The sequence below is a fragment of the Lactuca serriola genome, chromosome 7 (genome assembly GCF_051521515.1).
Source record: "Lactuca serriola cultivar US96UC23 chromosome 7, Lser_US96UC23_V15, whole genome shotgun sequence".
NCBI classification, from domain to species: domain Eukaryota; kingdom Viridiplantae; phylum Streptophyta; class Magnoliopsida; order Asterales; family Asteraceae; genus Lactuca; species Lactuca serriola.
Genome location: NC_136414.1, coordinates 118,391,319 through 118,402,652, shown reverse-complemented (window position 1 = coordinate 118,402,652; position 11,334 = coordinate 118,391,319). Strand labels below are relative to the sequence as shown.

The 11,334-nt window shown below is 40.1% G+C and overlaps 1 protein-coding gene across 1 annotated transcript; it reads right to left on the bottom strand.

The window, feature by feature from the left end:
• Positions 1–554: 554 nt before the first annotated feature.
• LOC145064317 (zinc finger BED domain-containing protein RICESLEEPER 2-like) lies at positions 555–2,661 on the bottom strand. The gene is made up of 6 exons (XM_079011792.1): positions 2,412–2,661; positions 1,935–2,280; positions 1,548–1,852; positions 1,382–1,472; positions 1,194–1,287; positions 555–1,067 (listed from the first exon to the last, which is right to left on the bottom strand). Exons 1-6 carry the CDS (start codon positions 2,659–2,661, stop codon positions 555–557), a joined length of 1,599 nt encoding a protein of 532 aa, XP_078867918.1.
• Positions 2,662–11,334: the final 8,673 nt, after the last annotated feature.

The following is an 11,334-nucleotide window of genomic DNA, read 5'->3' as shown; positions in this document are numbered from 1 at the left end:
TACGAGGAGATTATACTGTTAAATGTCCGCGTAAAATTCATAACTTCTACATACGGACTTTGTTTTCGTCCGTATTTTTACCGTTGAGTTCCTATTAATGAGATATTCAATTCTCATTAAGGCCACGTAGGCCAAAAACCGCTCGATCTAAAATTCGAGTTTCGGGTCGTGCACTACTAAGCCGAATCTTAGAAAAATCATAACTTCGTCATACGAAGTCAGATTTGGGCGTTCTTTTTATGGATGTTCTCGGTTTAACATATACTAAAACTTTCGTTTAGATCGTTAAGGTTAAAAATTCCTCCATCGTAAATTCACTATTTACGTCTCCCGGTGCCGTGCCGGTTTTGCCGTAAAACTTCGGCGGGCCATAACTTCTTCGTTATAACTCGGATTTTGACGTTCTTTATATGTACGGAACCCTTGAGACATATTCTACATCTTGGTTAAGATTATTTATTCTAAATAATCTTTTGTAGAAAAGTCGTTTTCGACCCCTATTATCTCTAAATTGACTAGCCCGGATATACGGGCGTTACATAAAACACGGTACTTTAGTTTATGAACATTCCACCACTCCAAAGCCTTGAATGAATCCATTCCTTTTTTCCCTGGTTCCTATAAACACCTTCTTCCAAATAAATATCTAATTCTGACTTTTCTGGTCTCTCCAAATCTGTATTTTTTATAAACTCCCCAAAAACCTCCCATCCTGACCCGAGTGATGTTCTTTTTGAAACATCATTTTCTCCACATCCATTTGCAGGTGTTGCAGCTTCTCGGACTGATGCATCATGTATTTCCAAATACTCCTCGTACATTTCATAAAGTGCTTTCTTCACTTCTTCAATGTTCTTTTCAACATTGGAGTATATGGTTGGGAAGCTAACTTCTACTAACTTTATTTTGAATCTTGGATCTAACACTGAAGCTATAGCCATAACAAGATGGCACTCCCCCCAATATTTTTCAAACTTCTCATTCATCTTAGTCACCATAGTCCTAATGAAATCATCTTCTGATAGATCACCTTTATCCAAAGTTTCTTTTACTCTAAACATCTCAATCTAATACAAATTGGATGTTGGATAATCACTTCCAGAAATGACATTCGTGCATACTTGAAAATAAGTTGGTTTACTATTAGGCATGATAAAATATTTAAAAGTAAACTTAAAAAAGGTTATATGCACCTTGAAAACCTTCAAGATTTCACACACGCTCTCCACATGTGCCCACTCCTCGTTAGTAGGTAGGTGATTGAAATGTGGCTCATACTCCGCAAATCTATGAAAGTCACAAAAAATTAGTAATGTGAAATATTTGAAAAATCTAAAAACCATAACATTCATAACTATTTTTATGAAAATTTGAGGTATACCTTGGGAAAACATCTTTAAATTTTAATGCACCCGACAACATATCATAGGTTGAATTCCATCGTGTTGGAACATCAAACAATAACTTTCTATCTTATATTTGCAGTTGATGTGCAATATTTGAAAATGTTTGAAGTCTTGCCTCAGAATTGTTAATATACTTTATACCCTCACGAACTTCCCCGATAACAGAATCAATCATAGCAATACCATCTTTCACAAGAATATTTAAAATGTGTGCACAACATCTAACATGAAACAACCTACCACCACACGTGAGTTTTCTCACTCTAGAAAAAATTTCTTTCAGCCTTCTTAACGCCCTGTCATTGTATGCAACATTGTCTACAGATATCATGAATATATTGTCCTCAATTTCCCAATGCTTCAAACATTTATAAATACCATCAGCTATATCAAGTCCGGTACGAGGAGGAGGAACATGTACAAAACTCAAGACACGTTTTTGCAATCTACAAAAGCGAGTCCATATACCAATATAAATATATTAAATAAAATGGACAAACCTTATTAAAAAATAAAAAGAAATCAAACATCCAATTATGATCAATAAAGTGCCCTGTGATAACCATGTACTCAATCTTCTGATGAGATGACTTCCAACAATCAGTGGTTAAACTGATTTTTGAGGCTGCTTTTGTAAGAGCTTTTAATGTTTTCTTCTCATGCTCATATATCTTAAAACAATCCGATTTGGTTGAAGTCCTGCTTGTTTTCTCAAATAATGGAGTAGCTGTCTTCATCATATGCACGAATAAATCATCCTTCACAACAAAAAAAGGTTGCTCGGTACCCAACACCCATGTAGCTATTGCTTCTCTCATTTTGTTACTATTATACTTTGCATCCGGCCTGATCAATGAAGGGAGCTTCTCATGTCCTGCATCCACATCAGACCTAATAGGTGGAAAACTCAATAAATTATGCTTTTCTTCATAATCTTTATGTGGCTTGCATATAAGCAAGTGCCTTTTTAATGTTGATGTAGTCCCGCTTTCACCATAGGTTAACTTTGTTTTACAATGATTACACTGGCCTTTTTGGTACCATTAGATAGAGTCACAACAGTGAAACCTTCCCATGCCTTTGATGTTTTTTGTCGTTTTCGTTTCATTACTATTTCTTCTTTACCGCCTTGGATTTCTGCATTTTGCTGTCCAATATTGCCATTGTCACTTGGAATATAATTATGAGGAGTTGGTTGTTCATCATCATCTAGATTTATAGGAGCGGATTGCTCCTTATTCTTAACCCCTTCCATTGGATCCATAAAATCTGAGCATGGTTTATAACAGAACATATATCAAAATACGTACATTTAATAAATAATAAGCATACTTATTTCATCATAATTCATAAATATGTTTCCTGATAAGGGTCGTGAACTAGTAGCCATAAATAGTATTATTAATACAAGTTATTTGATAATCAATTAATCTTACTGGGTTAAAAAAAAACAAAACATATGTGACTCTCAATAACTAAACAAAACTGATGAAAAATAATAACTCAGTAGAAAAAAAAAGATGAGTGACATGACAAAGGGCAATCACAACAAAACCTATTTCATTGTTTTTAACAAAATGAGGGAGGAATTGATAAATTAATGTCATCCATCTCTAGTATCGACAACTATATGCAGGGTGATAGAACATTCTTCTTTATGATTTCGAAATTACTGGAAGCATGATAGGTTTCTTTTGTGTTCATAATTTTGTATGACTAATAGTGAAAACATAGATCCGAATCTAGGGTTGCATGCACACATAGGATTGTTTGTATAAAACCCATCAGTGGTATCAGAGCATATGGTTTTGTTTTCAATTAGTTTTATACAAAAGTATGAATTTGACATATTAGGGTTTATAGCTAATAAACCCTTAAGGCGTGATTTTCGAAATTAGGGTTCATAAACCCTAGATTTTGAAATTTGATAGGGTTTCCCAAACCCTTTCCTTAGCCTCCAAGATTTCGAGTTTTAGGGTTATCCAAACCTAGGGTTTCGAAATTGCCTCACCCCCCAAGATAAGATCCCTAAATTTTAGGGATTTAGATAATGTCATATATTGTAATTATCCCTTAATTGTTTAAATATGGTAATTAAAGATTTTTTTGTATGATCCCATCCTTATTTTTGAATTTTAGGGGGCTTAAGGGATTAGGTTAAATTAATTGTTTAATTTAATAGATAATCCTTCAAGATTTGATAATTCAAATTATTGTTTAATTTTGGGATAATTATTAAATTAAAGCTTTAATATTTAAAAATTAAAAAAATAAAAATAAAAGGTTTTAAATTTTAGAAATTTTAAATTTGATTAAAACCCTAGTATTTTGAAATGTTTTGTCACACCCCGAAATCGATGACGGAAACGTTCCGGGGCGGAGGACGTCATGTAAAATATCACAACCAATGTACATAGTAAGCGTAGTAAACACAAAACATTAGATTACATAGAATCATTACATTTGCTTGAAAGTAAAGTATTACATGTTTTATAGATATAATAATCTAAACAAAATTAAAGACGTGACTTCCATATACTTCGTCTTCTGCAAAAGAACGCGGGATACATGTCTAAGGAGAACTTGAGAATACAAGCAGTTTTAAAAATATCAGCATAAAGCTGGTGAGTTCATAAGCGGTTTGTTTCTGAAAATGAACAAGTTTCCTTTGGTTTTCTGAAAAAGTGTTATCCAAGAAAATCCCATATTTTCTTATAAGTAAAGTTTAGTTATCCATTTGTTACATAGTTTGGTTAAGAACAATTTGTTATCTGATTATTACACAATCTGGTTAAGAACAAGTTCAGTTATCCCAGGAAAAACCCTTATTTTCCTTAAAAGTTTGTGGTTGGTTATCGAATCTGAATGTAATGTACAAGTATCTACCATACTTAAAGTGTTTGTGTGAAGTTTCCTGAAAGCCTGGTTATCCTTGAAATGTATGTTAGTTTTAACACGTATATAAAACTATCAAAAGAGTAAACTAATTTCTAAGGTTATTAATTTACTAAGTTCTTTATTACTTAAAAGTAAATCTCCGTTATCTAAGTTTGCGAGTTCTATAACCATACGATAAACTAGATACGACAAAAGAAGGCCAGTATCATTTATGACTTTTGTCACCCGTAGACTTGCCGGTCCCACTGTAGCTAGCAGCAAGGTGCGGGGTAGTCAGCCCCGTATAGATCTGTACACTCAAGTCACGCTCTCCTACTAAGAGATTATGGTTACAGGGGAGGTCCTCCACTCGCGTATCTCTGTGGAGTGTTACAGAGGACGTGTCTCCAACCCTAAGATTAACGAATTTACAAGTAATAATGCGGGAAAATCCTGTTTTAAGTTCTAGTTACAAAAAGGGGTCCTCCACTCGCGTATCTCTGTGGAGTGTTACAGAGGACGTCTAAAGTTCTAAGATTAATGATTTTTAACAATAATGAATTGGAAAATCATTTGCGAAATATACAATATAACACTATGTAATAAGATTTGCAATCAGTTTGAAAACTAACTCTGCAAGTCAAACGGTTGGTTAATACGGTTTCAATTGTTAAAAGCCTATGAAAAATGAAACAATTCAAATGAAATAATAAGTTTGAGTACAAGATATTCTTGTACTTTTTCTTGTATCCCCCCTAAAAACATAGAAAACACGGAAAAAGGTGTAGGGGTATGAACTCACCGGACGAGAAATGTGTCGGCTAGGATGCTAAGTGTCCGTTCAGGGCTTGAATATGTGCGAGGTTCCTATGTAATATGAGGAAATACATAATTGTATCTAATTAGGCTTTGAACTACTAATTAATTGAGAATATACACTCCGAGGCGCGAAAACACTTCATTTCAAGTGTTAGGAGTGATCCGGGTTGCATCTAAGGGTGTATAAGGCTTGAATATGGAATTTGCTCTTCAGTAGTAAACTCCTAATGGAGATTACGGCCTAATGACCATATCCCCATGAGTTTACGGCCGTAAACTCATGGGTGGTGGGTTCTTGGTTGCTTATTGGTCTTACAACACTTGTGGGATGAGGCTAGGCTTAGTTCTAAGGCTATGCAAGGGAATTTGATCAACATATGGACCATTTAAGGAGTTTAAGGCTGTAAACAAGGAGTTTACGACCGTAAAATCTCATGTAACCATTCCTTATGTGATTTGGTGATCCTAGGTTAAGCATAAGTGTTTCTAGTCCAAAGTACAAGCCATGGAAGGAAGTTAGGGTACCATTTGACCACCTTATAGGAGTTTACTGCCCAGGAACCATTCCTTAGGGGGTTTACGACCTTAATATCCTAAGGGGATGGTTTCTTTCATTTTTAAGGTCCCTAACACAAAGGTGGATGGTTCTAAACATTATTCCAAGGCTTAGGAGGTGATTAAGGGGCATCTTAACAGCTTAAAAGGTGTTTACGGTCTAAGAAAGGGTGTTTACGGTCCAAGCATGTTCTTGGGCCATAAACTCATGTTTACCCCTCAAATGTTAAGGTTTTGGTATTCTAAGTCCAATCCTGTAAGCCCCTAAGTCATATCTAAGCACTAGAAGTGGTTTGGAAGGGTTTTGGGGCTCCAAAACCCCATTTATGTGTGTTTGCGGCTTGGGGCTGTTCCTGGGCCGTAAACACAAGTTCTTGGTCCTATTTCATGATTTAAACCCGAATTTTAAAGCTAAACATGCTAAACTATAAGCTAGGATTGATCACTTACCAAATTGGAGCTTGAAAGGGGTGATTTTGGATCAAAGTTTGGATTGTAGAGAAAGAGTAGTGAGAGAGTCGAAAATCTTCAAATGAAGTCCATTCACCCTTATATAGGGTTTGAGTTTGAGGCTCGGTGGAAATCTACCCGATACCGACGTTAAACGGGGCTTTTGGTCGTACCCTATTTAGTTGTCGTAACCCGACGTGGTCGAAACTAAAAATTTTCCAAATAATAATTTGGGGTGTTTTCATGTGTTTCTAACGGGTTTGGTTACTTACGAGGTCATAATAAAAGTCTTAAATTAAATGACTTAATCCAAAATGTTAACGGAAAAATTGAAAGACAAACGAGTTTTACTGACGGGAATGGGTTACAGCGACGAAATAATTTACGGGTTGTCACATTATCCCCCCGTTAGAGGGAATTTCGTCCCGAAATTTAGAATTAAGATACAAATTGAAAAGACTCGGATATTTGTGTCTCATTGAGTCTTCGCGCTCCCAAGTGAACTCGGGTCCTCGCATGGCATTCCAGCGAACCTTCACTATCGGGATACGACTTTGTTTCGTACGTTTAATCTCTCTATCCATGATTTCGATTGGTTCTTCCATGAAGTTCAGACTTTCATTGATCTCGGTCTCATCAAAGGGATTACTAGGGTTTCATCAGCTAGGCACTTCTTAAGATTTGAGACGTGGAATACATGATGGATGCTGCTAAGTTCTGAAGGTAGTCGGAGTTTGTAGGCTACGGGACCGATCCTAGCGAGGATCTCGAAAGGTCCTATGTACCTTGGGTTAAGTTTTCCGTGCTTTCCAAAGCGTATCATGCCCTTCCAGGGTGAGACCTTTAACAAGACACGATCTCCAACCTGGAATCCTAGAGGTTTCCGTCGTTTATCGGCGTAACTCTTCTGTCTATCTCGTGACAGTTGCAGTCGTTCTCAGATTTGGATGATCTTCTCAGTGGTTTCACGGATGATTTCAGTACTAGTGAGAGCACTGTCGGGGATTTGACTCTTGGCTAGCTGCGTGTCCCCTACCTCGGCCCAGCATAGAGAGGATCTATACTTACGACCGTAGAGGGCTTCGAACGGGGCAACCTTGATGCTGGTGCGGTAACTGTCGTTATACGAGAACTCGATCAAGGGTAAATGGGTGTCCCACGACTTTCCTAAATTGATGACACATGCTCTCTGCATGTCTTCTAGGGTCTGAATAGTTCTCTCACTCTGTCCGTCTGTCTGAGGATGATAAGCTGTACTCATATCCAACCTAGTTCCAAGAGCTTTATGAAGGGATTTCCAAAATCTTAAGGTAAACCTGCTATCTCGATCGGAGATAATGGACACAGGCACTCCGTGCAGTTGGACTATCTCTTGGATGTAGGTTCGTGTAAGTCTTTCCACCTTGAACGACTCTTTGATCAGAATGAAGTGAGCGGATTTTGTCAAACAATCGACAATTACCCAAATGGTATCGTACCCACTCGGAGATTTGGGTAACTTGGTGATGAAATCCATGGTAATCATCTCCTATTTCCATTCAGGTATCTCGGGCTGCTGGAGCAGACCTGAGGGCTTCTGATACTCGAATTTTACCTTGGCGCAAGTCAGACACTTGCCCACGAAGGTAGCGATCTCGGCTTTCTTGTTTGGCCACCAGTATTGTTTCTTGAGATCCAGGTACATCTTGTCCGAACCTGGGTGAACAGAGTATTTGGTCCTGTGAGCTTCGTTCATAACAACTTCCCTGAAATCTACGAACTTTGGGGTCTGTAACATCCGGATTCCCAGGTATAATATTTTATTCCTTTATTTTTGGAAGTTGAGAGGGGACTCGGCGAGTTGGTGTTTAAACTCACCGATTATGGTCGCGGATTCTTATCCGAGTTCACAGCTGGACTCAGCGAGTTCATGAGTGGACTCGGCGAGTCCATGTTGTTTAATGAAACCCTAATTCCCGGGGTTTGGGACCTATTTAAAGGCCCTTAGGGCCGTCATTTGCGGCTACCAAACCCCAGAGAGAAACCCTAAGAGATCTAGAGCGTTTGTGAGGAAGGAGAGGCCATTTGTGATCATTTTGTTGGTGTAATTGCAAGAAAGAGGAAACCAAGGCAAGAGGAGGCTGAAGGAGGTGTGATTCTGGTGATTTTAGAGCTCATAGACTTCATCTTGAGGTGTTTTCGGACCTTCTTCAGATGTGGTGTTGATTCCTAGAGTTAGGGTTTTCTAACCCCCTTTAGAGGATGGATTTGTGGAGCAATTGGTCCCTTCTCGAGTTCATGCTTTGGATCTGGACTCAAAGAGGCCCAGAGACTTTAACCCTTGGGGCTTTTTGGAGTTATTTTGGGAGTCATGAACTTAGGATGTTATTTTGGGACTAAATCACCAAGTAAGACCATCTAGATGCTATTTGAGTGTCAAGGTCTAAACTTTACATGATTATTATGCTTGGGAAGGTCAGATCTATGGATTAAAGGAACAGATCTGACCTCAGGAAGTCTATGGAGTTTATGCATGGCATGAACTCGCCGAGTCCAAAGATCAGACTCGGCGAGTAGGGTTAGGGTTTCCCGTAAATCACTCAGTGTGTAGACTTGCTGAGTTGGGGTAATAACCCAGTGAGTCTGAGGGGGATTAGAGGACTGGAGTTCAAGGCGGAACTCGCCGAGTTGTTCTTGAGACTCGGCAAGTTGAGTTGGGGTGGCCCCGCGATTCATGCCAGGGGTGACTCGTCGAGCAAGGGGAGGAACTCGACGTGCCAAGCAGGACTAAAGAATTAGCGGACACGTGTAGACTCGCTGAGTCGCCCTAGTGCACTCGACGAGTCGGGTCAAAGTTTTTGACTGTTGACTTTTGTTGACTTTTAGGGTTTGGTCAACAATGAGGCCTTTAAGCCAAGAGATGGGTAAAATGGTATTTTACCCTTCTAAGGGTGTTAAGAAGGGTATGAGTATAGTTATATTTATGAGAGTATTTACCTTATGTGATTAGGCGGAGGCTAGATCATATTTCTACCGAGTCAGAGACTTACTAAGACACCTGAGGCGAGTCTTCTCACTATACGTACCTAGAGTGGTATTATATGTTGACCAGAGAGTCCTACGTGTTATATATGAGATTATGTGCTATATGTTATATGTATGTTGTATGATGTTATAAACCGGACCGGAGGATCCAACGATACAGACCAGCCCGGAGGGTCCAACGAGCTATGACCGGACTAGAGGGTTCAAAGAGCTACGGGACTGGAGGGTCCCGCTGAGACACATCGACCGGAGGGTCGTATTATAGCCTCGAGTGGCGTATGTGTTGTATGCGGTATTTTGGGGAACTCACTAAGCATTTATGCTTACAGTTGTTGTGTTATGTGTTTTAGGTACTAGCGAGGACCGTGGAAAGGCGCCGGCGTGACTCGTACACACAAGAGAGAGAGTTTGATTTTTATGATCTTGGGATATGTTATGTTTCAAAAACTACTGTTGGAAATATTTGAGAATATTTGTATATGAACTTGGTTGATGAAAAATGAAAAATTTGTTTTGAAATTTAGGTTGTTACAAGTTGGTATCAGAGCCTTGGTTTGAGGGATTCGGATGCATCTTCGGGCGTATCTGAACTCAAACTGAGGATTTGAGGAAATTTTTTGATAATGAAGTAAAAATTTTGAAAGGAGTAAAAAGAGTTTTGAGACAAACAGAGCTGAGCCGTGTGTACGATCAGCCAGCGCCCGAACGGTGAATCCCCAAAAGTACCCTTACATTATGTGTTATGAGATATGCTATGTTATATTATGCATGCTAGAGTAGGCTAGGTATTCATATTAGGACTAGAGTGGCCTGATTTGTGATGCCTTAGCCTAGGAGATTTCTACTACTGAGTTGCTTTGAGAGTGAGTAGATATCAGTTAGGAGCTCATGAGAGGTCTATCGGAGGGTAGCCAATGCATAATAAGAGTAGAGTACTTGTGATCCAGGATCCAAGGAGGAGGACTTGGGCTGAATGCTGATGCGGTGTGGTTAGTAGTATAGGGCCCGTACTACTGAAGACACCGGATCAGTGGGCATTCCAAGTAAGAATCCTTTGGAGAACGGAGGACGAGTAGGGTTGCGTCATCGAGTATGAGTATGATCGATCGAGTCTCTGATATTATTGTTGTATTTCAAAAGCATCATGGTTGGGACTCGACACACACCTGAGAGCAGTGGTGTCAGCGACGAGGAGATCTGTCGATTGATTCATGAGGAGGTGGCTGCTGCCATCCGGGCTAAGATTCCAGAGATGTTTGGGGACATCAAGACCACATTGATTGAGACCTTTGATGAGCGGTATGCAACACTGACTGAGGTTGTGGCAGCTGCAGCTATGGCTGTTGTTGCTGCTGCCAGACCTCAGGTAGGTGACTCGTTGTTGTTTCGGGAGTTCAGCAACACGAAGCCACCAGAGTTCGATGGGACACAGGACCCGATTACTGCGATGAGATGGATCTCTGACATCGAGGGATGTTTTTATACGTGTTCTTGTCCAAAGCACTTGAGGGTACGGTTCGCTCTGAACCAGCTACGCTTGGGAGCGAAGGATTGGTGGAAGTTCGTGACGGCGAACTTCACTTTGGCAGAGATTTTTGAGGTGACCTGGGAGAGGTTCACCGCTATGTTCAGAGACGAGTATGTTCCCCCAGTGGAGAGGGAACGGTTGATTCAGGAGTTCTTGACCCTCAAGCAGGGTACTGATTCTGTGACAGTGATCGCCAGGAAGTTTCATGAGAGGGCGATGTTTTGCCCTGAGCAGGTGTCTTCTGAGCAGGCTCGTATGAGCCTTTATCTGAGTGTTCTGAGGAGAGATATTCGAGAGTTCGTGGCGAACTCGACTTACCAGACATTTGCTGAGCTCTAGGCAAATGCTCGGAAGAGGGAGATTGAGTTGGAGACTCAGGCTAGGGAGGAGGCCGAGTCACAGAGGGTGGATCAGCGACCGACTCAGTCTCAGCCGGCAACCAAGCGGGCTAGACCTGCTGATTCGAGATCTGGGGGCGCGAAGGGTCGCACTTGTGGAAAGTGCGGCAAGAGTCACGAGGGGTCGTGCAGGGATGGAGTATGCTATAAGTGCGGGAAGGAGGGGCATATCGTGAAGGATTTCCCCAAGGGATTTTCGGTTTGCTTTCATTGCAACTAGACCGACCATCGGAAGGCCGAGTGCCCTCAGCTACTTAAGGGATCAGCGCAGGGATCT

Excerpts from the sequence above, each read along its gene's own strand:
- LOC145064317 (XM_079011792.1), bottom strand. The coding sequence starts at position 2,661 with ATGGAAGGGGTTAAGAATAAGGAGCAATCCGCTCCTATAAATCTAGAT. Across the intron at positions 1,853-1,934 it reads TTTATTGATCATAATTGGAT|ATTGCAAAAACGTGTCTTGA; the intron begins GTTTGATTTCTT and ends TCGCTTTTGTAG. Across the intron at positions 1,068-1,193 it reads AAATCTTGAAGGTTTTCAAG|ATTGAGATGTTTAGAGTAAA; the intron begins GTGCATATAACC and ends AATTTGTATTAG.